This window comes from Enhydra lutris, unplaced genomic scaffold (genome assembly GCF_002288905.1).
Source record: "Enhydra lutris kenyoni isolate GAN:26980312 unplaced genomic scaffold, ASM228890v2 scaffoldscaffold23, whole genome shotgun sequence".
Classification (NCBI taxonomy): domain Eukaryota; kingdom Metazoa; phylum Chordata; class Mammalia; order Carnivora; family Mustelidae; genus Enhydra; species Enhydra lutris.
The window spans coordinates 14,178,303-14,206,015 of NW_019154107.1; the positions used below are offsets into that span (position 1 = coordinate 14,178,303).

The window sequence follows — 27,713 nt, forward strand, 5'->3', positions numbered from 1 at the left end:
ATCTGTAAAATAAAAAAAGCATACACAAAAATGCATATATATAGATCTAATACTGCAAAACCTTAAACATGAAAAGTTTTCTGTGAGTTCCTTTAAACTTTATTATATGCATGTAATATGATAGCTAACATTAAAGCAAGATTTAGCTACACAGCTCTTTTCACTAAACATTATATCATATAATTTTTCTGTATTACTAAGAAGATATATCTTTGGGGCGCCTGGGTGGCTCAGTGGGTTAAGCCTCTGCCTTCAGCTCAGGCCATGATCTCAGGGTCCTGGGATTGAGTCCCACATTGGGCTCTCTGCTCGGCAGGGAGCCTGCTTCCTCCTCTCTCTCTGCCTGCCTCTCTGCCTACTTGTGATCTCTCTCTGTCAAATAAATAAATAAAATCTTTAAAAAAAGGCAGATATATCTTTAATGAAAATCTAAATTTCCATATAAGTGGCTGTATTATTCTTTTCTTAACAGTCAAAACTTATTGGGTAGTTAGCCTATTTTTGGTTTTGTTTGCTAATAAACTTGTGGTGAAGATCACCATGAATATAGACTTTTTCCCATATTTCAAATTATTTCCTTGAGGTATATTAGGAAGAATATGACTCATAACTATGGATATAACTATTTTAAAATGGCTTTTGATATGTATTGAAAAATGATTACTGTAATACACAAACATAGTCATATATAAAAAAGCAAAACTTTAAGATTGCAACCACAAAATACAAAAGAGTATTTTATAAACTTGGGATGAGAAAGGATATCTTAAATAAGACATTTTGTAAAAAACAACGCAAAACAAAAACAACCTCCCCTAAAAACCTGAATAAATTTGTTTACAGTAGAGTTAAACCATTCTATTTATCAAAAGATACCATAAAGAAATTGAAAACCACCCTAAAAACTTGAAGAAAACAATTGCAAAATTTCTAACAGATGAGTAAAAAAGGAATGTCCCCAAGCCAATTAAAAGGTGAAGGGACATCCCATTGGAAAATGAAAGGAAACCCTAAACCACCATTTCAAAGAAAAAGACATATGCATATCCAACAAATATATGAAAATATGTTCAATCTCATTAGCAGTCAGGGGAATGTAAGTCAAGATTACATGGAATTTGTACCAGGTTGACTGACGCAAATGAGAAATTTCATAATTCTAAGTGTAAAAGAAGGTACACATTAACAAAAATTTGTATTTATTGTTGGTGGCTGTGTCTACTAAAATGACTATTTTGGAAAACAATCCATCATTCTCAGTCAGGTGAATATACACATACCCCACAATCCAGCAACTCCACTTTTGCATACATATCCTCAGAGAAACTGCTTTGTGTGGACAACAAAGACAGTTAAGAGAATGTTCATTTTAGCACTTTTGGTAATAACCAATATTTTAAAAACAACCTTATGTCTGCTAACCAGAGAATGTAGAGACACACTGTACTACATTTAAACAGAGAACACAGAAGTAAAAATGCAAATTTCATCACACAGAACAAACATGGATGAGTTTCTGACACAGAAATGCTGGGCAAAATGGACAAGCCCTGAAAACCCAAATATTAAGGTTATAATCTTTTGTAATGCTCAAAACAAGTGAAATTGAGCAATACATTATTTAGGTATTCATTTGAGTGTGATAAAACATTTTTTAAGCAAAGAAACAATAAAGGCAAATTGGGAAAAGGAAGTCTATTGGGAAAAAAGCAGGAAGATACGCTAGAGGATATGAATACAAAAATGTTCATTTTCCATTAGATTTGATATTGTAAATATTGGACAAACCTATACATACAATACTTCAATCACTACCACCTGCTACTCCCCGCCCCCCCAACTCCACCAAAAATAAAGCTAAGGAAGGAAGTTTTATTGTAGGAGAAACCAAAAATTCTGTCAGATTTCCCATATTTTCACTTTGCCTATAGCCCTTGCGAATGACAGAAGACATTCCTTTTCTAACTGATGAAAAGTATCAGTCTAACCTGTCTTGCCACCCTACCAATACCTGCTTAGTATTTCATGTACAGTTTATTACAGAAAGTGAAATTAAGTATTTTGCTTTAAAAGGTGACAGAAATCTTAAATCTGGGTCATTTCCAGCTCCTGCTGGACTACAGGCTGTCTTCCTTCTGGGCAAAGATCCCAGTGGGAAAATATAAATATCTCCTTAAATACCCCAGGGTACTTCAGATCTTTGAAGATAAGAAGATGTGATTGGTAATGTGTCTTATTAACTTTGGTGCAGATTGAGGCAATGAACTACCTTGCCGATTTAACTGTCAGGATGGATGGCCTCTTGTGTCCTCAATGCATCTGAAGGACACAGCTGAAGAGGCTGAATGTACTGGCTTAACAGGTCACCTCTGCAAAATAAAATGTAGTCTTGCCGTCTGAATTGGAGCTAAAAGCCACTTAGAATAACTGTTAAACTTTGCAGTTTGGAACTCAAAACTACTTGGAAACCACAGAATTCACCATGGCTTTGAAGAGATGACAACAGAAAAAGGAAACTTCCATTCAAAATGGTCAGTGGAACTGATGTAGCAATCCACCCACCCCTGCTTTTGTGACACTGAAATGCTGGGTATAACATAAAGGGCAACATTTAAGCTCATCAGGCTGCTCTGTGAAATGTGAAAATCCTCCCGAAGCAGAAACAAAGAGGGAAGTTAAGTGCATGCAGAGGTTGGGAGGCTAAGCTTAACAAAACACTGGCATATCAGAACAGGGTATATGACATACAAGCTAGGGTATTCAACACTAATTTGGGATGAAAAAAGGGGCACTGGTCTCACACATGGAAGAGCATAAAGTTGTGTCCCACCTATCCTGGAAACAAGGTCTATAAAATCCCCCTCCACTCGAGTAAAAGGAATTAGCAAGGAAGCTGAGACTCCTTTGGATTTTAGTTGGAAAATAAGGATTCACCCACCAGAAACTGAAATGTAAGTTTATATCACACATGAGAGTAGAATGTAACATTTCTAGGACTCTGGTAGAAACATTAAAAACAAACAAGCAAACAAAACAAAACTCATGAGGACCCTCAGACAGCCCAGAGCAGAAAGGATTTCCAGTAAAAACAACTCCTACTACACGTGAACTCAGAAACAAAAAATCACAAGCCACGTGAGGAAAATTTACTGCCATTTGAGGCAGTCAATAGTTGTAATGAATGTAGAATCTACAACTTATAATCTAAAGATGACACAATTATAAGGAATTTGATAATAAATAACTTTAGCCCGCTGTTAAAAGTTGCCAGTAAGATCTCTTTTTCTTGAGACTGGCAAATAGAGTTCATACTTAAGAGCTTAAGGCTAAGTTCCCTATATTCTATGTTTAAAACAAACAAACAAACAAACTTCTACAACATGTTTTCACAAGCTGTGGTCTAAACAGAGGGAGCTGATGGGGATGGCAATGGGGGGATATGAAGAAAGGAGGACTGGAAAATGAGGCAATTTTAAAAAATTTTACCTTTTAAAGTAAACTCTACACCCAACGTGGGACTTGAATTTACAATTCCGAGATCAAGAGTCATGTACTCTGTTAACTGAACCAGTCAGGTGCCCTTGAAGCAAATCTTTTTCTTAACTTTTTACTGTGTGTTTAGAGGAAACCCATCTGGTCCCTTTTCTTTAAAGGATCTAAAATAATACTGCTCATCAAATGGGTGGATACATTCAGAAAGAGATGGTTGGCATGCATTACCTACTGAGCTGCTGGTATGGCCAAAAAAGAATCAAGGAGTTATGGGAGATGGGATGTGCCAGAGCTTGCTGGCTAAGCTTAAATATGGTGGAGAAATAAGACTTCAGTGCATCATGGAAGCATGGGTTTAAAAGATGTAACTTTCAGGAGAATGTGGTTTAAGCTTACTGGCAAGAGTAAGCCTGAAATTTTGTTGAATACTCCAAGGCACCATGAATGAATAGAAGATCTTTTGTGGGGGGTTCACAATCTATATGAATACAGATGCCCAAAGATCACATCAAGTCTACAGTGAACAAGCCAGATCAGTGGTGATAACCTATAGAATCTGGTGATAACATACTCATCATTATAGATGTCTATGGGTGTTAATAAAAGGGTATAGCAACTGTGACCAGCAAAGAAAAGGGAGTTATGTGAAGAAAGTATTTTACCCTCATTATCATCCCTTAAACCAATACTATACAATCACTATCCAGAAACTGAATGGGAGAAGTGGACGCTTAAATCATTTTTTTTCGCACTCCCACCTTTGTATAAATTGCTGCAGCCACATATTAATCTAGACTAATGGAAGATGTTAACAAATTATTATATCAAAATTTAAATAACACTAAACTTTAATAACTAAAATTAATGAAAAATCATGGGATCAGACAGCAATAATGATTAGGAAGCCATCTACTAGGCAGAAAATGAGGTTTGACATCGGTGGTTACAATTATTGGAAAATCAAAACTCTTTCATGCTCATTACTCATGGAGACTTCTCAACCAAATAGACTGCATAGGTTTAATTTGTTTAACAAAAAGAAGAAATAGAATCAGTTATGCAAAAGCAGAACATTACATCAAAGAAGAACAAAATTTTTCTAAATAACCAAGTAAAATCTTAAGAAATGGAAAACAAGGTCTTTGGAAAAATATAAAATCCTATCCAAATGTGTATATGGGCAGATGCATATATAGAAATGAGTATATTTAAAAACAAACAGTCAGTTGAAGAAATAATCTGAGAACTAGAAAACAAATTTCACAAAAATACAAAGAATCCAATACGCAGAGATAGATAAAAGGGAAACCTTTATATAATAGCAAATGATGACAGATGGGAGCTACACTTGTGGTGAGCTTAGCATAATGTACAGAATTCTTTAATTACTACATTGTACACTTGAAACTAATATAACACTGTGTGTCAGCCATACTCAAAGAGAGAGAGAGAGTGAGAGAAAACAAAATCCATTGTATTAGTGCTAAGAGCTACAGAAAATAAAAAACAGGAAAGGAAGGGAAGAGATGATGCTATGGGTCCCAGGGAAGTCCAAACTAATTCATACTATCCTGTTACATGAGGGAGGGACTTTTTGTATCTAGGAATTTCTTTTGACAATATTTTTAAAATGAAACTCTTAAATATTTTTTATGTTCTTAATTTCTTTACATCATTATTATTCCTTGCTCCCTATTATTCATGTTGTTCATGTAAAAGATAGGCCAATCCATCAGAAATCTATTTCAGGATATGTTTTCTAAAAAGACCTTTTATTTTCATATTAATACATTTTTCAAGACTATTGAGCTATCCCTCTATTTCTCATCTGCAATCACACTTAAAATCTCTTCTATTTGTATTGAAATTATAAGGTCATACAGTCCCTTTTTAGTCCCTCTCCATTGGTTTGGAATATATATGAATTGTTTATCAACACGTTCACTAAGATGACTCAGTTCATGTCAGGGAAGGGGACTTAATTTACCGCCCAGCTAGTGGGCAGTCTCTGGCAGCTTCAGCTTTTGGTACTAGGTAAAGTTTTGTGTTCCTTGACACAATCCTTACTGTTACTAAATAGTATTTTTACATGAATTCTTTGTCAGCTATTTTCAGATAATCTAAGGAGTAAAGCCATCTAGAAAATATAAAGCAGGACTTAAAAGAATACTTAAATATAATGTAAAATGCCCCCTCCCCAAAAAACCTAGACAACATGTCTTGTGAAGCACCCTACAGGGCAGAGCGATTCTTAACATTATCACAGAACATACTTCTCCACAAAGTAAATTTGGACTCTGATACTTATGATTTTATGCACATTCAAATGTATAAAAGAATTAAGACCAGTTTATATAAATCTTGGGAAAACTTATTTGTAAGATTTTTGTGACCTAATAATAATAGTAATAAGGTAATAATAAGAATTAGAACTAGAACTGCTCACTAGGCAAAGTATTAAATAGAATAACTCATTTAATTTTCTCAGCACCCTATGGAATATGTATTTTTTTGTCCATTTCACAGATAGGAAACACATTCATACAATGTAAGCAACAGGCCCAAAGTCACAAACTTCTAAGTGCCTTTGTGAGGACACTGAGCCTAAACTGTCTTAACACCACTGTTCCTATTCTCTTTTTTTTTAAAGATTTTATTTATTTATTTGACAGAGAGAGATCACAAGCAGGCAGAGAGGCAGGCAGAGAGAGAGGAGGAAGCAGGCTCCCTGCTGAGCAGAGAGCCCGATGCAGGGCTCGATCCCAGGACCCTGAGATCATGACCTGAGCCGAAGGCAGCAGCTTAACCCACTGAGCCACCCAGGCGCCCCTGGTGTTCCTATTCTTAATCACTATGAGCCACATAGGATCATAAGCTGACACGTAAGTAATAAAGATCAAGAAAAGCAACTGACTTCCAAGGTCTTGCATTTGCCATTGAGCCTGGTACACAGCCACTGATAGTTGGTGGTGAGAGTCTCAAGTTCCTTTTTTAAGGCCTCTTGTGCTACAGGTGGAGCTTGAGCTATGACACTGTTGACGGACTCAGTCAGGAGTTTCACTTTGGCTTCTTTCTGCTGGGCTTCTTCTTTAGCTCTCTGAAAAACAAAGAATGCTCTCTCACTTGACAGCAAGGCAATGGATTTACTTAGAAAATGCATTCCTGTATATCATATACTTTCTTCCTGATCCCTGTGAGATTAATAAAAATAAATCCATTAGTGACTACAATCACTTCTATAAATTCAGATTCAGTTAAAACTTGAATTTGGAAGGAAAAATTATCATCAGAATGTAACAGCTCTTTCATCAGAGTCCTGTGCAAAGTAGCGAACATGTGGGTATGGGTTTGTGGTGTGCTCTCTCACCCTCTTTCATATATGTGTATCTGTGCATATGTACACACATACATGCCCACAAAGACATGTATATTAGACAAGCAAGAAACATGTATTTCTTTTCTTTTTTTTTTTTTTTAAAGATTTTATTTATTTGACAGAGAGTGGGATCACAAGTAGGCAGAGAGGCAGGCAGAGAGAGAGAGAGAGAGGAGGAAGCAGGTTCTCTGCCGAGCAGAGAGCCTGATGCGGGGCTCGATCTGAGAACTCTGATATCATGACCTGAGCCGAAGGCAAAGGCTTTAACCCACTGAGCCACCCAGGTGCCCCGAAACATGGATTTCAATACTAACAAAAATATCCCATATTCTAAAATTGAAATCATTTCTAAATTACTCAGATGAATGAGTAATATTGAAATCAGTACAAATATCATTATTTAAATCAAAAGATAATTAATATAGAAAAGTCTACTTAATGCTACATCCAGGACCATATTTTGAGAAAAGAAAGTTCCATTCAGTAACCAAACCCATATAAGAGGAAGACAACAAGAGCAGCCACTGAAAGGAAGGGGGCTCACCTGGTCCTCAGCTATGCCTTTGGTCTTCTCCCATAAAACATAAAACGTTTCACAGAGTATCAACATCAGACAAAGCCACTTTGTTACCACTATGGATCATGACAACAATACCTCTACATTTCATGAGCCTGTGTTGTTTCTTTATCAATTATACCTTTAACCTCACTCTAGTCTTCCTTTGTTCTATGACAGATTTATTAAGACACCCAATCACAGAGTTATTCCCAGTTACAGACAACATAATATCCAAAGCAAAGCTCTTCAACTCTCCCTAAATCATCTAACAAAAATTCAGATCCTACAACAGGTTCTTTCTAATATGCTCTAACTCATAAAACCCACAGTTCCCCAAAGTGTGAGGAAGAGTTTTCACAGTTCTCCCTCACTGCCAGGAGTACTAAACCCAATTTGTTCAACTACATGAATCTTGCTGGAGGTCTTTAGCTGCAGGGTATTTATACTCCTCAATTTTTGATGTGCACATGTATCTCTCTCTCTTTCTCTCTCTCTCTCTCTCTCACACACACACACACACACACTCTCTCTCTCTCTCTCTCTCTCTCACTCACAATATGTCTTTCATTTGAGTTTCTCCAAAGGCCAACCCTGAGATGGGCTTTCAAGCATAAGTAGTTTATGTGCCATGTAAAGCAAATACTGGTGTAGAAATTGATATTATAAAGGTATACTTATTCAGCTCAGCAACCAGTGTTGGTAACTAGAGATGAATCTTGCTGGGAAGCTCTGGGAAACACATCTCAGGGTTATCCCACTCAATGGTGAAGAAATGGGGTACTTATACATCATCTCCCACCATTGGTTGAAGCCTGGTAGAGGGATGTTAATTTCATAGTAGTGAAGCCTGACACATAGGTGGGAAAAGTGGGACACAGGAACCACAGAAAGTGCTTACATCAATAAATGTATGTACTGGCAGGGGGAAGCTGGGCCTACATGCAGTGTAGTGGTGAAAGTAAGGTGAGATGGGCAAGAAATAGACAAGGCCAGCTATAAAATGCCTTCATATTCTTCAACAAAATTACTCTATGCCTTTGGATTTATTCTCATGGTACCTCAAAAGTATATAATATGATGGCAAATGCCAAGATATATTGAATATTAAGTGATTACCTTCATGGATTTTGATGTAATTGATTAAAATTTTTAGCTCAAAATTCTTAAATCTCTTTTTGGCATTGCTGAACATAAGGTTTATTTCTACACAAACCATATTTTGACTATAGTAATTTTAGCTTACAAACAATTCTGACAACCATTAATCACTATGTGCCACTGTGTGCCGTGTCAGACATGCTATACATGTGACTTCGTTGTATCTTTAACAAAATCTTGTGAGATTAATTTTGTCATCTCTATATTTGACATCAGAAAACTGAGTTTCAAAGTGTTTAAGAAAGCCATCCTGGAAACTACATCCTTTCTATCCCATAGTTTCGGTTAACCCCATCTCAAATCCTCTGTGAAATGAAGAAGCATTCTGTGCTGGATCCAATGAATGACATTACATTTTATTCAAGTTACAAACAACCTACACAACCACCAAAAATGCAGAATGAAAAAATACTTCATTCTTCCTTTTATTTTGGCTTTCATAAATTCTTAAAAAAAAAAAAAAAAGCTTAGAATCTGGGAAACATTTAGAGAAGAAATGGAGATAAAATTTTTCCACTGAAAGAAAAGGTAGAAAACTAAATGAGTGGTATAATTTAGATGTAATCCTCATCACAAATGATGTATTTTTTCCTCCCTTTATTTCCATGAATCTAACCATTATATTCTGAGACACCTTTCATTGCCAATATCCCAAACCAGTGGTTCTCAAAGTACGGTTTCTTGGAATCACTTTTGTACTTGTTTCCTGGCATCACCTGGAAATTTGTTAGAGGTTAAAATTCTCAGGTCCCACCCCAGACTCAATAAATTAGAGATTATGGGTGAGGCTTAGACATCTCTGTTTTAAGTAGTCCTCTAAGGTGACTGCGATGCTCACTCAGTTGTAACAGTCACATTCTAGTCTGTCATACAATGAGAACAGTAAATACATTTATGTAATTTTGGTAAGCATGAGGACTAGAGTTATAATAGTGTAAATTTAAAACAAAATAAAGAAGAAAATAGTTAACACTGAAATTTCAGAAATTTTTAATAAGGTTAATATAAAGTTTCACCATTTATTCATTGTAGAACTCCAACAGAATTTTCAAGTCAGATAATGTTTATCAAGCACTCTTAGAAACTCTTTCATGTTAATTGAAAAGTTTTATTTACTGGGGGAAAGAAGTCAGGAAAATAGCATAATCATTTTCAAGTAAAACACAGGAGATAAAAGTAAATAAATAGAAGGATGTCTCTACTTTTTCTCTGAGTAAATTAGGAAAAAGTGTCGGAGTAGGTCTGCCAGTTTCATTTGACAATAAAGATAAGTTTACTCTCAACATGAGCACAGGTGGAAGCCTGGACAAGTTACCATCACTGCCTTCTAGGTAGTTAGACAAACCTAAAGAGATTATCTTGACTGGAAGGCAAAAAAGTACAAGAAATTGGATCTTCTTGCCAACTTCTCTGGCTGTTGTTGTCAGAAGCTGCCTGAACTTTCCCTCTTTTCAAAATTACCCCCATTCTTGAGCAATTTTGTAGCTAGATCAATTATTTAAACAAGTCAACGTGGACTAATTGGTTGGGTTACTCATTTCAAGAACTGTGTGCAAAATTTCAAAATTTGAGACAGTTTGCTCTCTAGCACTGGAAAAGAGAAAAGGAAAAAAGAAACCACCTGCCTGGGTGGTTAGCCAGATAGGCAAACTGTTTAGGGAGAGAGTGCAGAGGGCCAGAGAGGGCCAGAAGAGGGCCAGAGTCAAACAGAGGAATTGGGAGAAGTACAGCAGCTGAACACAAGCTCACTGGTGGGTATCTACTAGGGATCCCAAGCAGTGGCTATAAGGTATTAGAGGAGGTGAGAAAAACAGCCACTTGGAGAATGGGATGTGAGATGGAAGGCAACAGGGATGGCACCTGACTCTAAAAGGAAACAAAAGAAAAAATAGAATAGTTTGGAATATCGTGGGATGGAATGGTGTGGGATGGCATGGCATGACATATATTCAGTATTCTTGGTTCTACCACAGATAAAGCCTGTGACTATGAGTAAATTATTCATCTAGCTGGGGAATTCAGTTTTCAGATCAGCAAAAAGCACTGGGGTCTATTTTGCTTCGAAACTATCTTGTAGCTCTCACCATCTATGGTGATATAATTTTCCTATGAGTGACCTCCCTACATTCAAATTTAAAATCATTAGAGTCTCTTGTTTGAAACCATCCAGTGGCTTTCCCATTTCACTTCTCATGAACTTCCCCAATCCTACAAAATCCCTGTTAGCATGTGCTTACCTCCCTCCCTCAAAATCATCTCAGGTGATTTATCCTGTTTTACTCTGTGCAGACTGGCAGGCCTCTTTCTCTTCCCAGTTAGCCTTAAGGTCTTTGCAGGAGCTCTTACCGCTGACTGAAATGTTCTTCCACAGGTTTTGTTTGTTTGTTTGTTTTTTAAGGCTGATTTTTTCTTAGGATTCATATCTCAGGTTTTAATGCCTCACAAATTCCCTATACATCAACCCTTCCCAAAATAGCATTTTACCACCCCCAACTTTCACTTACACCCTAATTATTTTTTTATTTTATATTCTTGGTTTACTTGTTAGGCAAACTACCGTTACCTCACATGAGTTTATTTCTCCATTCACTGCCTGCTCTCCCACCACTAGAATGTAAGTTCCAAGAAGTCAGGTCCTTTTAATGTCTTGCTCACCACTGTATTTGGTGTCTAAAAGGGTACTTAGCATATAGTAACTATACAATTAATGTTAGTGGCTTAAATGAATGAATGATATGTGGTATTATTAGATTAGAATAATTATTAAGCTTTTTTAAAAAAATTTTATTTATTTATTTGACAGACAAAGATCACAAGCAGGCAGAGAGGCAGGCAGAGAGAGAGGAGGAAGCAGGCTCCCTGTCAAGCAGAGAGCCTGACTTGGGGCTTGAACCCAGGGTCCTGGGATCATGACCCAAGCTGAAGGCAGAGGCTTTAACCCACTGAGCCACCCAGGTGCCTCAATTATTAAGCTTTTAATACCCTGAAAACTATTACCGTTTAAATACAATCTTCCTTATATGTTTTAATTTTACTTTTTATATGTGACTAAAGCCATGTGATCCACTTGGAATAGCTTGGGAGGGAATGGAATGAAATACATTCAGTACCCTTCATTCTACCATAGGGTCTTTGAACACCCACTCTGAGCCAGGCAATTTACTTACATGTAAGTTTCAATTCTCAGTTCATATATTCAAGTTAGAAACTGACATGGTGTAGACATGACAAATTAGAGATTACATTGACTATCCTGTGTCCAAGGCCATAGTGAAATGCCACTGCAGAGACTCTATTTCAGGCTGCACCTCCCAGTCCCTGCTATGCACTAGTTTCCTTGGTCCTAAATAATTATTTCTTATCCTACTGTTTGAGAAGTCCATGTAAACTCAGTCCTCTTTATTCCCATTAAAGGCCATAAGTTAAAGTATTTAGTGTCTAAATTCTCAGAAACCCCTTTCAGAAACCAAATGAACACAGTCTGTTAGCTACATTTTCAACTGTCACTGCAGTAACCCTTGGCATGTTTTCCATTTGAATTTTCATCACTAGAAACAGCCAATGTGAGTAGCTGATTCCAATCGCTTAATACTATATGATGTCATGGGGAAAATGTTGCTAATGATGATTGTCAATATTTATATTTTGACCACAATGCATTAAAATTATAAATAAAAAGTTTCAGAATCCATAATATATACCAAACTTGAAGCTGAATTCATTAAAAATCAACCTCCACCATTAAACCAAGGTAAGAACAGATAGTATAGAATCACAATGTCAAGCAACATTGCCTCTTTATTTTTTTTTTAATTTCTTTGCTTCATTTTATTTGGTTTATTTTACCTTCATCTCTTCAACTGCTGTCTGTAATTCATCAGGGGTCTTATATTCGAAATCTCTCTCCAGGTATTCTTCCTCAGCTTGTGTCATCCATTCATGCATCTCTGACAGATCTTTCTGAAGACTTACAGTTTTATCCAAACCTCCCTTTAAGGCTTCCTTCCTGGCATAGACCTTCCATAAAACAAACCAATAAGCAAAGCATGAATATTGAAAGTCACAAAACATTGTCATTATATTATTACTGAACAGTCTGCAAATAACAGAAAGCTTAGATAGAAAAGAAGCAAGAAGTAAAAAAGCTTATATGAATGAGGAAATAACTCATGGCTGTTGGTTACACTTAATTTCACTTAAGTGTTAAAATAAGATATAGCCATTTACTTGGCATATATAATAAAATGAATATATTCCCCCATGACTATAATTTAACTATTGTGTATGGCTATGCTTTTCTGTGAATAAAGAAGAGACAAAATAATTTTTTCATAATATATTTCAGTTGGATATGTTAGTTTATTGGCACAATTTCTAATGTTCATAAATCTGAGTCTATTCCATTTAATTTTTATTTTTTTTTTTACTATTTCACTTTAAAGAATGTATCATACAAAATACAGTGTAAAAAGTGGCAGGAATAATGTAAATATTTATGTCCCCAACATGGGAGCACACAAATATATAAAATAATTAATAACAAACATAAATAAATTTACTGAAAATAATACATTAATAGTAGGGGACTTTAATACCCCACTTATAGCAATGGACAAATCATCTAAACAGAAAATCAATAAGGAAACAATGGCTGTGAATGTCATTCTGGACCAGATAGACTACAAATATATTCAAGACATTTCACCCTAAAGCAGCGGAATACATATTCTTTTCAAGTGCACATGGGACATTCTCCACAACAGATCACATCCCAGATCATAAATCAGGCCTCAACCAGTACATAACACTGAGTTCATACCATGCATCTTTTCAGACCACAGTGCTATGAAACTTGAAGTCAACCACAAGAAAAAGTTTGGAAAGACCACAAATACATGGAGGTTAAAGAACATCCTACTAAAGAATGAATGGGATAACCAGGAAATTAAAGAAGAAATAAAGAAATATATGGAAACAAATGAAAATCAAAACACAATAGTCCAAAACTTCTGGGATGCAGCAAAAGCAGTCCTAAGAGGGGAATATATAGCAATACAGGTGTACCTCAAGAAGCAAGAAAAATCTCAAATATACAAACTAACCTTACACCTAAAGGAGCTAGAAAAAGAACAACAAATGAAGCCTAAAGCCAGCAGAGAAAGGAAATAATGATTAGAGCAGAAATCAATGATACAGGGAAAAAATACTAGATCAATGAAACTAGGAGCTGGTTCTTTGAAAGAAAACAAAACTGATAAACCTCCAGCCAGACTTAAGAGAAGGAGAAAGAACCCAAATAAATAAAATTAGGAATGAGAGAGGAAAGATCACAACAAACACTACAGAAATACAAAGTGGCATGAAAACTACTCAGTTCAGCTTTAAAGACAGCCACATATCAGAAGCAGATCCAAATGTCCTTCTGTGGAGAATAAGTTAAACTGTGAGATACACATATGCACTCAATGGGATACTATGTAGCACTAATACATCTGTACTGAAGTGGAAGTGGTTCCGTATATAATTTTAAGCTTAAAAAGCAGGTTGCAAAACAGTAAGTGTGGTAATAGGAGATGTGCACTTTTAAATCTCATATATTTCTGAACTACTTTTTATGAAAGAATGTATTACTAATTAACCAGAAAAATAGCAAAACTTTAAATATCTACAAGAAAATTATGCATGTTAATCCCTTCTAACAAAGCACTCTGTTGTACCACACTGAGCGAAAAATCTCAGTTTGGTACTAGAATGATTATATATTGTTTCTCTTTTACCTTAAAAAGGAAATATAATCCAATGACATTAATTCTTTTCTCTGAAATTAAGTAGAGTTCTATCTTTAAAGTAACAGAGTTTTAATTGTACAGTCTTAATATAGAACACAGTTTTAGTGAATGAAATTTTTATGTAGTTTACCAAATACGAAATATGTGCAGAACCATATTAATTTTCCTTATTTTTTCCAAGCATCTTAAGCTTCATACAATTAAATTAAAAGAACTTGAAGTTCTTTACTTTCCTTGGTGAATGTAATGCCTGATCTACTGAAATGTAAATAAATGCTTCACTGTGGCATAGCTAGAACAATATGTCTAACAGTTAAACTAATTAAAGTATAAAGGCTATTTGCACAATCAATGAGCCTATAAGTAGTGTAAGAAAACAGGTTGCTCAATTTCTACTTGGATGTTCTCCTATAATCTTTCCAGACAGTTGGCAAAGTGACAATAATATTACAATGACTAACGGAACTTAGCCAAAGTCTTGTAGTAAAAAAAAAAAAAAAAAAAAAAAATAAACGCACACTGCATGCTATTAAACTACACTGGAAGGAAGGGATCAGGAGTGTTTTTTTGTTTTGTTTTGTTTTTGTTTTTGTTTTTGTTTTTGTTTTTTAAAGGAAAAGCAGGTGGGAAGTCATTCTGAAGTGACAGCACAAATGTATTGGAAAAAACATCAGCTTTGCATTCAGGACACCCGGACTCAGTCATTAGCAAGTTAAGTGAACCTGGAGATATCACCTCATTTTTTTTTATCTCTGCTCTATAACTTATCTAACAGTTGGACGAGGTGATTTCCAAGGTCTTTCTTAAACTTAACATTCCACAGCTCTATGCCTGATGAGCCAGAGATATGAATTTTTGGTGTTTCATATTTTAGAAGGATTTCTATGAAAAGGTTTGGACAATTTTCCCCTTACCTTTATTATATTACTGATGTTGGCATTCTAGCATTAAATTGCCCAATCTATGCCCTGCAATTTCAGATTACAGAGCCGCACCTCAGATATAAAACAAAAAGTTCTTCATGTTTCCCATTCCAGAATTTTTAAACCTAATATTCAGCACTATCCTTCCTTATTTCACTTCCCCCTCCACCCCAGCTTTATTTAGGTATAACTGACATTAACATTGTATAAGTTTAAGGTGTTCAGTGTGAGTATTTGATACACATATATATTGTGAAATGATTACCACAATAGGAGTGCTTAATACCTCTATTACCTCACATGATTACCATTTTTTTTTCTTTTCATGATGAGAACACTTAAGATCTACTGTCTTGGTAATGTTCAAGTATACAATACAGCATTGCTAACTATAGTCACCATGTTGTATATTAGATCCCAAGAACTTATTTTGTGTATAACTGGAAGTTTGTATGTAAGATTTGACTGAAATCTTTACATTTGCCCACACCCCAGCCCTGTCAATCACCACCACTACTCCGTTCTAGAGTTCAGCTTTCTTAGAGTCCACATATAAGCAGGATTACACAAAATTTTTTTTCTCTGATTTATATCACTTAACATAATGCCCTCAAAGTCCACCCAAATTTATGCAAATTGCATTATTTTCTTCTTTCTCATGTCTGAATAATGCTCCATTGTATGTACATATGTATATAAGTATACACACACACACATATGTATAGGTACCCCACATCTTCTTTATTTGGTCATCCACAGCTGTACACTTAGGATGTTTCCATATCGTAACTACTGTGAATAATGCTGTAATGAACATGGGGGTCCAAGTATCTCTCCAAGATTCCTATTTCATTTCCCTTGGAAATATACTCATAAATGGGATTGCTGGATCATAAGGTAGCTCTATTTTTAATTCTTCTGAGGAACCCTCATACTGCTTTCCATAGTGGCTGCAACAATTTACACCCCCACCAACAGTGCACAAGGGTTCCCTTTTCTCCACATCCTCACCAACATTTGTTATTTCTTGCCTTTTTTTAAAAAAGACTTTATTTATTTATTTGACAGAGATCACAAGTAGGCAGAGAGACAGGCAGAGAGAGGGGGGGAAGCAGATTCCCTGCTGAGCAGAGAGCCTGATGCGGGGCTCGATCCCAGGACTCTGGGATCATGACCTGAGCCAAAGGCAGAGGCTTTAACCCACTGAGCCACCCAGGTGCTCCTCTTGCCCTTTTTGATGATAGCTGTTCTATCAGATGTGAGGTCATTTCTCAGTGTGGTTTTGATTTGCATTTTCCTGTTTATTAGTGATGCTGAGCATCTCTTCATGTAACTTTTGGACATTTTCATGTCATCTTTGCAAAGAGTATCTATTCAGTTTCTCTATTTTAAAACCATATTGTGTTTTGCTACTGAGCTGTATAAGTTCCTTATGTATTTTAGCTGATAACCTCCAACAGATACATGGTTTGAAAGTATTTTCTCCCATCCTGTAGGTTGTCTTTAATTTTGTTAATTGTCTCTTTTGATGTACATCTATACTTTTTGGTTTGAAGTAGTTCCACTTATTTTTCTTTTGTTGCTTCTACATTGGTGTCGTATTGAAAATACCACTGCCAAGACCAATGTCAAAGAATATCCTCCCTGTTTTCTTCCAGGTTTTATGGTTTCAGGTCTTTTAAGTCTTTAACACATTTTGCATTAATTTTTGTGGTGTAAGATAGGAATCTAATTGCATTCTTCCATATGATTGTCCAGTCTTCCCAATACCATTTATTGAAGAGATTTATCCTTTTGCCATTGGTTATCTTTGATTCCCTTGCCAAATGTTAGTTGACTGGACACATGAGGGTTTATTTCTGGGCTCTCAATTCCTCCATTCATCTGTGTGCCTATTTTTATGTCAGTACCATATTGTTTTTATTACTACAGCTTTGTAATATAGTTTGAAATCAAAAGTGTGATGCCTCTGACTTTGCTCTTTGTCAAGATGGTTTTGGTCATATGGGGTCTTTTGAGGTTCTGCACAAATTTTAAGAATGCCTATTTCATTTCTGAGAAAAAAAATCCTTAGAATTTTGATAGGGATTGCAATGGCTCTATAAATGGCTTTGGGTAGTATGAACATTTTAAGAATATGAACACTTTTGATCCATGAAAACAGGATATCTTTCCATTTACTTGTGTCTTCTTCAATTTCTTTTTTTTTAAAAGATTTTATTTATTCATTTGACAGAGAGAGAGATCACAAGCAGGCAGAGAGGCAGGCAGGGTGTGGGGGGAAAACAGGCTCCCCACCGAGCAGAGAGCCCAATGCAGGGCTCAATTCCAGGACCCTGAGACCATGACCTGAGCGGAAGGCAGAGGCTTAACCCACTGAGCCACCCAGGTGCCCCCTTCTTCAATTTCTTTCATTGAAGTTCTAAAGTTTTCATAGTACAGATCTTTCACCACCTTGGTTAAACTTAATCCTTAACTCTTTTGTTTTTGATACTATCATAAAAGGGGTTGTTTTATTTCTTTCTCAGATATTTTGTTGTTATTGTACAGAAATATAACTCATTTCTGCATAGTTCTATACATTGATTTTGTGTACTGTGATTTTTTCCAGGTTTTTATTTAAATTCTAGTTAGTTATCATATAATGTAACATTGGTTTCAGGAGTAGAATTTAGTGATTCATCATTTACACAGAACACTCAGTTTTCATCACATGTGCCCTCCTTAATATCCATCAGGATTGTAGCCCATCCCTTGCCCACCTCCCCTCTAGCACCCTCTCTTTTTTCCCCCTTCCCCTATGATGATATGTATCTATGTATGTATGTATGTATGTATGTATGTACTTAGACAGCATTCATGCACATGAGTGCAGCAGGGCAGAGGGAGAGTGATAGACAGAATCTTAAGCAGGCTCTGTGCTGGGCCTGGAGTCCCATGTGGGGCTCACTCTCACAACCCTAAGATCATGACCTGAGCTGAAATCAAGAGTCAGATGCTTAATGACTGAGCTACTCAGTTGGCCCATTTCTTTTGATTCTTAAATTCCACACAAATGAATTCACATGGTAATTACCTTTCTGACTTGTTTCACTTAGTATAATATACTCCAACTCCATCCACGTCATTACAAATGCTAAGACTTTATTCTTTTGGGTAACTGAACAATATTCCACTGTATATACATGTACCACATCTTCTCCATCTATCCATCAACCGATGGACATCTGGGCTCTTTCCATAATTTGACTACTTCCATATTGCAATTTTATTGAATTTGTTTATTAGTTATAACACTGTTTTGGTGGGGTCTTTAGGATTTTCTATGTAGAGGAACACATCATCTGCAAACAATTTTATTTCTTCCTTTCTAATTTGAATATCTTTATTTCTTTTTCTTTCCTAATTGCTTTTGTTAGAATTTCCAGGACTATGTTAAATAGCGTGCTGAGAGTGGGCACCCTTGTCTAAACTTAGAGGAAAAGTTTTCTGCTTTTCACTACTGAGTAGGATACTGGCTACAAAGTTGTCATATATGGTTTCTACTATGGTCAAGGGCATTCCTTTTATATAGAATTTATTAAGTTTTTATCATGAAAGGGTGTCAAACTGTCAGTTCTGTCAAATGCTTTTTCTGCATCTACTGAAATGTATTTTTTAAAAATATTTTATTCTATTAATGCAATGTATACAGTGTGCAGTATATTTTCATATGTCTTCATACCACTAATTAATATCCTTTAATTTCAGCTTGAACTTCTTTCAACATTTCTTCTAAGGTGGGTCTAGTAATGATGAACTTCTTTAGCGTTTGTGTGTCTATAAGAGACTTTATCTCTCCTTCATTTTTGAATCAATTCAGAAACATATTTCCCAAGAGACATCAAAAATGAAAAAGTCATTTATTTTATCAGCAAAATAAGCTCATTTGGGAAGAGTAGAGGAGACGCACCTTGGAACAATTAAGGTATGGCAAAACATAGACACATCTGAAAAGACCAAAGCAAGGTCAGCTTTTATTAGGTTTCAGGGTAAAATTCAGGTAGATTGTTTGGAACAGAACTTTACTGGAGGAGGACAAGAGTGTAAGGATGTGGTGGTTTCTCATTGGCTGCAGGCATTGTTTAGCAAATTGTTCAAGGGTAGGGAGAGAGCTTCCTCTTCCTGCTGGTTATGTAGGCCACAGGGAATGGTGCATGTGTGACAGCTCCCACTTTAGGGCTTCATGACTGTTTTAAATGAGGTTTCCCATACTCATTTTCATACTTTTTGCCTACAAGAGAACCTCATAAAGCCTTCATTGGATTTCTCAGTGGAAACTTTACATGCCAGGAGAGAGTGAGGATATATAGTTAAAGTGCTGAAAAGAAAAAAAATGCTAACCTAGAAAATACTAATATTACTTCATTCATAGGTGAGCGAGACTCCTCCCAAGTACCTTGGTATATGGTGCTAGATTGCATAGCTCCCACAAAGGCAAAAGAAGATGGGAAGACGTGACTCAAGGGTTTTGCCTTGGATAAATGGAAAGATGGAGTCGTCATTTGTTCTTCTAGGAAGTCAAAGTAGCAGATTGAAGAGTATGTAAGGAATTTGGGGTACATGCTAGATTTAGTTTGTCTATTCATCAATATGGAGGTATTGAGTAGGGAGTTGGATATGCAGATCTAGAATTCAGGAAAAAGGTCCAGATTGTAATAAAATTGTTGAAGCAACAACTTATAGATAACATTTAAAGCCATAAAGCTGAATGAGTTTACCTAAGGAGTAAGTGGTGATAAGGAAGAAAAGCCCAAAGATGGAGCCCTGGAATTATTCCAAGTTTAGAGGTCAAGGCAAAGGAACCACCAAGGGTATTAAGAGTGGTCATGGAAATTCAAGGCAGACTAAGAGAGAACCAATAGAAAGTGATGACATAGAAGCCAATCAAACAAATGTAAAGACTAAACAATGGATTTGATAATGTGAATTTACTGGTGACCATGACAAAAACTGTTTCAGTGTAGTGATGAGGGTCAAAGCTTGATTAGGGATCATTCAAGAAAGAATTGGATGAGTGGTATGGAAAGAGTTTCTATAAAGGGGAATGGATATGGAGAGGTGAGGTGGAGGAAATGTGAGGCAAAGGGGGTATTTTTTAAATTTTATTTTTAAGTAATCTCTACACACAATGTGGGGTTTGAACTTAGAATCCCATGATCAAGACTCATATGTTCCACCAACTGAGCCAGCCTGGTACTCCAAATGGCTATCTTTTCTAATGGCAGGAGATATTAATGGCAGCATAATTCCCTACTGATGGAAATGATCCAGTAGAAGAAAGAAATATATTTTTGACGTAGGAGGAAGGAAGATATTCAATAGGTGGCATAATGTCTGTGTGCTGAAAAAAGAGGATGGTATCCAACATATAAGTGTAAAGGCTGGCCTTATGGTTGCCTGGGTGGCTCAATCAACTTTACGAAGGTGAAGCATCTGCCTTCGACTCAGGTCATCATCCCAGAGTCTTGGGACTGAGTCCCGCATCAGGCTCTCTGCTCAATGGCGAATCTGCTTCTCCCTCTACCCGTCTTCCCTGCTCATGATCTCTCTCTCTCTCAGATAAATAAATTAAATCTTTATTTTTTTTTAAAGTGGACATGCTGGCCTTAGACAGAAGCACAGACAGGTCACTCATATTAACAATGTGAAAATAGAGTCCCTGAACTCACATGCAGGTCTGTGGGAGAGTGTGCAAGTACCCTTCTGAATGCTTCTATTTTTTTTTTTTTCAGTGAAATGGGAAGCAAGTAAAAAAAAGGGGGGGAGGAAGTGGAGGAGGAGGAGAAATAGGAAGCTTGTTAATTGCCATAGAGCAAGGAGGGAAGAAGAACTGGTAGATACCTGAAGCATCTGTGAAAAACATTCCTCAGAGGAGTGGGGCTAAGAATGCATTGGAAAAATGTAACAAGATTACTAGTCAGCACCACGTGGCTACTTGAGGCTTGCATTCATGATTTCCAAGTGATACTACTCAGCATGATATGTGTTTTCCTTCAGCCATATTTATTCTTCCCAGTGCAGGCACAGCTTCACCAGGAAAGTGAAACTGACCTAGGTAGGGTGCTGTCACGTGGATATGTTACACAAAGACAGGAGAGGACAAAGGAAGTATTTTGTTCAGTTTTGTTCCTTCCTTAGCCCCCAGTCTTTCTTTCATTAGGTAAAGGCACTATTGCCAACATTGTCACTTTAGACAGGAAACTGAATACACTTTGATTCCTCCTCTCAGCCTCCCGACTTGAGGCAAGCTCTCTTTACCAACAAATATGTCATTTCTCACAGGATCTGATCAAATGAAGAAAGTAATGTGTCATGTTAGAAAAGGAATAATGGTCAAAGGTGGGCATGAGTGTAGAGGCTCTGATAAAAAATATAACAAGAACTTGCTTAATTGGCAAAAATAAGAAAAAACAAAAGACTACATTACATAAACATAATGTCCAGCACACTGAGTGAAGTAAGCTTGCTGGAGACAGACCCTGGAGGACAGAGTTTCAACAAACTTTGTGTCCCACAAGCATTTTGGTCCAGTGTGCCCACAATAACATATCCCTTCCACATGTTAATTACTGTATAATGGGAAAATAACAGATAACTAAAAATAAACAGTAATGAGAGAGCAACAAGTATTGGAATCATCTCCATCTCTATGGAAGAACTTGGAAAAATACTGGAAGAGGTTTGGACAGTGAACCCAACATCATGTCACAAGAGGATTATGTATTTCAAATTCCTTTATGTCTCCGGACTTCCACTAATGCCCTCCCTGTTCTTTGGCAGTATTACTTCCTACCTGGACAACAGCAACTCTCACCTGCTTCCACTTGTGCCCCTTCAAGCTATTCATCATACAACGGAGTATAGAGCAAAGTTTTCAACACTTACTTTAGATGATGCCACTTCTCTATCTAAAAGCCTAATAGCTTCCCAGTGCACTTGACATGCATACTAAATCCTCACTGTGACTTATGAGACAGTTCACGACTTCTTTCCCACCAGCCTTCTCCTGGTTCATGCTGGTCCACTTAGAGGCTTCCCTTATGCATGAGGAGCATAAGGGAAGCCTCTAAGTGGCTTATATGTGCTCACTCTTCTTCTCTCTTCTTCTCTCCCACCTTGGTCATTTCACCCACTTCATTCTGTTTCCAGATTTTCCCTTGTCATCTAGGGGCCAGGCTCTTCGCACTTATCAGGCATCAACTTTAATTCCACCTCTTCAGAAAACACTTTCTGGATGCCCCAATAAAAAGCAGGTTCCCTGCTCCTTTAGTCTCATTCAGGGCATTCTTATTGCTTCTTTCAGAGCATTTATCAACATTAAAATTGGGCATTTGTGTGATATTATGTTAACTCATTTACTTTCCATCTTCTGTACTAAACTATACCCTCCATGATGATAGATATTTATTATGTTTATTTTCTTCCAACTTATATCTGTTATAAAATGTTTAATAATACATACTGAAGTAAATATTCTAATAAATAATGAAGAAATAGTAAAAATGTCTAAATAAATTATGTATTTGCATGCATATGATTAGTTTCCTTAATAACTATATAATACAATAATGTAAAGATATGCATAATTATGAAACTCCTTCCCTCCCTCCCTTACTCCTTTTGAGTATGGTTCACTAATTTGTGAGTTATTTTGATAATGATTATCCTTTATTTAAGAAATAACTAAAATCTTGATTTTTTTTATTTGACTACAAAACTTTCAGAATTTAAAATGTCAACCATCTTATACCTACAAAATTAAATCATGGGATCTCAAAGTATCCCTAAGTATATCAGGCATTTGGGCAACTTTGTCTCTAATTTATGTTTTTTTTTTCCAGACTCTGTCATCTAAAAACAAATGCGTTAATTTTAGCCCAAGAAAGAACATCACACCCCATTTTGTGTGTAGCCATTTCTGTAATGCATAGATTGATTATTTCTTTCTGGTTTCCTCTGAAGCCCTGAATTGGGCCCAAAACCCAAGCTTGGCTTCATTGCTTGGGAAGACTGTATTGCCTTACTTGTCTTCTTGAGTGCATGACACATGCTTAAAGAAGCATAGGTCTTTTGGCAGTAGTGTCAGAGTATTGCACACGGTGATATTCCAAGGAGACCCACAGAAATGTAAAACATTCTAGAATGGGTTGAAACCATGGATGGGATCTGTGGAGTTTTTGTTACACAGCTGGCAAATTTTACAACACTTCCCTTAAATGACAAGTCTGTGGTATATTTTATAGTATAAAGAAGGTCTTAATCAAGGACATTTCAAGACCAGAGATACTTTAAAAATTATACTTCTCCAACATGTAAAAACCTTGAGGTCTCAGTAATATTGTTGACTTTATACATCTTTTTTGCTGTTGTTTTCCCTCTTGCTCTAAATTGGTGTTGTTCTTTCTATTCATCCATTAGAAACATTGAACAAACAAATACCTTTCATATGGGCCTTCCAGGAAAATATAAATGGCGTAATCTATTATCTAAGTAATATTATTTTTCCCTGAACATTCCTTCTAGAACTGGCTTAATCCAGAGAAGACTGCATGCTAGCTGACCCAGGGCTATCTCGTCTGTGACTTAATAGAACTGTTGAGCATTTGCCAGTAACAGAATTAGCTGGGTGACTTGCCTTGCCTTCTCCTTTTCTAAATTCTTCCCTTTTTCAAATTTAGTGTTTGCCTTGTGGCGTGATTTCTTTTCAACTTTTCAACTTTGAAAGGTTACTTAGAAATAACCAAAGACTGACTGCCTGTAATACACATAAGATGAAACCTCTCATTAACTTTAAAAAGCTACTGGTGTATTGAACAATAATCACTGCTTCAGGTCAAAATTTCATCTTTTGAATAAGAAGTATTATATATATGGTACTTGCATATATAATATTTACTTTTCCATAATGTAATCTTGAAATTGAAAATCAATGTCTATAGAACATTCTGCTGTATAAAAATAAGGACCTCAGATGTGATCGTAGAGTTATTTTGTGTTTTATTTCTCCCACTGAGATTTTAACTATTTCCAATCTTAATTCATTTACTGAAATAAATATAATGAAGAAGCCAAGCTTGCCTATCTTAATAATCAGAAGTGAAAATTATCATATTTGTACATACACATAGATGAGTCATTCATTTTATCCCTGCACGAAGTCTACAAGGTTAAAATATGTTCTGCTAATCCAATTACTATTATAAAGTTATGCACTGGAGAAAACATTCAATGAAAATCATGCCTGAAAACAGGACCCAGGACCTTACCGTTCAGCATGTTCATTCTTCAAGAAGGTCATCTTGGGATTCCAGTAAGATGAAGAAATACTATTTAAAATTGCTACTCTAAAAGTGTTTTTTTTTTTATAGTAGACAAAGGCTAAATTGAACTCACTAGATTTTAAAGCATCAACATATTCAGAGATTAAACTTTCTAAAAGGGCAGTAGTCAAGGGAGATATTAAGAAAATCTGACTTAATTAAGTAGAGACAAGGCATAGTGAAAGAAGCTGTTTGTACCTGGCGACACACGTAATCCCACTGAGTGTTAAGTTCTCGGAGTTCTGTCTCAAGGCTGCTGGCAAACTCCGGCTCTGCTTCGGTCTTCAGCTTTTGTGCACCTTCATTGACACTGTTGAGACTGGGCTGAATCGTCTGAATATCATTGACTAAAAGCTAAGGAAATAATTCCACGTAAGCTAAAGCAAATGTTGCTATAACATACTAGAAATGCCACATAGATAGGAAACATATAATCAGGACTCAGGACATTACCCGTGAAATCAAGCCTTTATTTCTTAAAAGAATGTAAAGAATTTAATTCTGATACACACCCACCTATAGATATAGACATATCTATCTCTCAGCCTTACCAACACTGTTCAGTGGTTTTCCTGGTGTGAGTCAAGTAGGGAATTATCTATAGTCTACTTAGATCAGACACAAAAAGAAAGAAATTTAATATTCCTTGTTAGAAAAATGTGTGAAAACGATGGGCTTTATACATTACTATTTTTGAAATTATTTTGGTTTTCAGATGCAAGATATTGCAGCAATTGTTTATAGCATGATGGGTGTGAAGGTTATTTGTAAGCTGGGTTTGTTTTCTTTTTTCTTAGCTTGTATTTGCAAAGAAGATTCCTTAAAGAGCTAGATTACTATCTTTCTGCTGCATGACAATGGTATATTGAATATTATTTCAAAAATCTGTATTGTGTAATATTATGTCCAGTGCAATATGCCTGGGCAGAGCAACACAGTATGACTAATAATCTGCAATAAGATATAACAAATAGCTCAAAGGCTTCTTTGCCTTTAGGTTAAACCGTATTTTATAGTAAAATAATCTTCTGAGTGTTGAGTAAAAGATAATGATATTCTGTTCCTCATTTATTTAACCTGGTTTCTCAACATTGGCACAACTATCATTTTAGACCGGCTACTTTTTCTTGTGAGAGGCTTTTCGGTCTCTCTATGATAGAATATGTACAGAGCATTCCTGGCTTCTATCCACTACACACTAGTAGCATCAACCCCATTCGAGTTTGTGATAAAAATGTCTCTAGAGGTTGCTAAATGTCCCTCAGGGGAGCAAAATCACTCTGGTTAAGGACCACTGATAAAATCAAATCGTAACTTCCATATAAAAGTCTTCATATGATAAGGGTCATATAAAAATCTTACCCTGCACTGTTTCAGCTGTCTTTTCAGAATTTCTGGATCCCCAAGGGCAGGCCATTCCTCCTTCAGGAAAACATCAACTTCAGCCATCCATTTCTTCAGAGTTTTTATGTGATTCTGGAATCAGAGACCCATTTTAAGCCATACTGGGTGCTGATTTCTCTTAACACAATTCATCACAGTGATATGTATGAACACAAGCCCAGAAATAATTCCTGTGTTTGAAGGATGTCTCTAAGTAGCTCTTCAGGAAAAGAATATTTTTACTAAGACTACATTTTTATGGTCTACAGTATGAGCACTGGTGTATGAAGTCTGCTATTGTTAAAAATAAAAAATTACTACCAAATGTCATTTTATGATGTTACTCTTGAGAACATTAAATCATATCCCCCTCTAGAGAAATTTTAAGTTACAAAACAACTCATGATAATACTAACAATGTGCCCTTACAGTACATAAAACAAACTATGAACAATAAACTCAATGTAATGGCGTCTTTATAGCCTCCCCTAAACCTGAACTTCCACAAATTGTTTTCTACAGTTGACAGTTTAAATAGTCCCTCCAGGGGCGCCTGGGTGGCTCAGTGGGTTAAGCCTCTGCCTTCGGCTCAGGTCATGATCCCAGGGTCCTGGGATCGAGCCCCGCATTGGGCTCTCTGCTTACCAGGGAGCCTGCTTCCTTCTCTCTCTTTCTCTCTGCCTGCCTCTCTGTCTACTTATGATCTCTGTCTGCCAAAAAAATAAATAAAATCTTTAAAAAAAAAAATAAATAAAAATAAATAAATAAATAGTCCCTCCAGTTGGGAACTTCTCAGAACACAAGATTTTGTCATCTTTGAAGAGAAAACCTCTGATTTTAATTTTCTATTTGCCTGACCAGGTTGAAGTAATGATCAGGAGAAAAATGTCAACTTTTATCATTTATAAATAGCCAAGTACCTCCCATTATTCTTTCACATATTGCTTCCCCCCACTCCCTGTTTTTTTTTTCTTTGCTACTTTTCAAATGTGATTTTCGAGCTCCTTTATTTCCCACACAATTCAAATCTGCCGCCCAGATGTGCTATTTCCTCCCTTCCTAATTAAACCTCTGTTGAAAATGTGTGCTTCCCAGAAAGCTACTCATTCAATTTGATTAATACTAATGCTTTTTAAAAGCATTTGACTAAATCTAAGAACTTCAGATCTCAACATCATCATCTTGCTCATATCTCTTGAGTCTGGTTTCACATTTCTAAGATCTAGTTCAGATCTTATTATTGGCTCCTTGATTACCACATTAGCTCATTTTGCTGTCTGTCTCAATCTTTCCCTACTCTAATCCATTCTCCACATAGGTGTCAGTATTTTTCTTCACTCTGCCTTCTTCTTATCACAGTGATGCTTTGAAGACACAAATATTATCATCTCTCCCTCTTTAAAATAGCAGTAACAGTTCCAAATTCTTATTTTTAATTCCATCACCACTAGGTTGTAATTCATATTCTAAAGCATGGTATCTGGGATCATTATCTACTCCTAGATCATTTTTCTAATCACATGCATTTTTTTTAAGATTTTATTTATTTATTTGACAGAGAGAGATCACAAGTAGGCAGAGCATCAGGCAGAGAGAGAGGAGGAAGCAGGCTCCCTGCTGAGCAGAGAGCCCGATGTGGGGCTCAATCCCAGGACCCTGAGATCATGACCT

At 36.3% G+C, this 27,713-nt stretch overlaps 1 protein-coding gene across 1 annotated transcript in view; it reads right to left on the reverse strand.

Moving 5' to 3' along the window:
* Positions 1-27,713, reverse strand: part of LOC111150534 (dystrophin) — a 2,087,545-nt gene that overhangs the window by 1,309,937 nt on the left and 749,895 nt on the right. Inside the window, exons 24-27 of the mRNA XM_022508030.1 lie at positions 26,022-26,135; positions 24,858-25,013; positions 12,432-12,602; positions 6,407-6,589 (exon numbers count right to left, since the gene is read on the reverse strand). Of these exons, the coding sequence (XP_022363738.1) occupies positions 6,407-6,589; positions 12,432-12,602; positions 24,858-25,013; positions 26,022-26,135 (624 nt within the window). The remainder of the gene's footprint in view (positions 1-6,406; positions 6,590-12,431; positions 12,603-24,857; positions 25,014-26,021; positions 26,136-27,713) is intronic.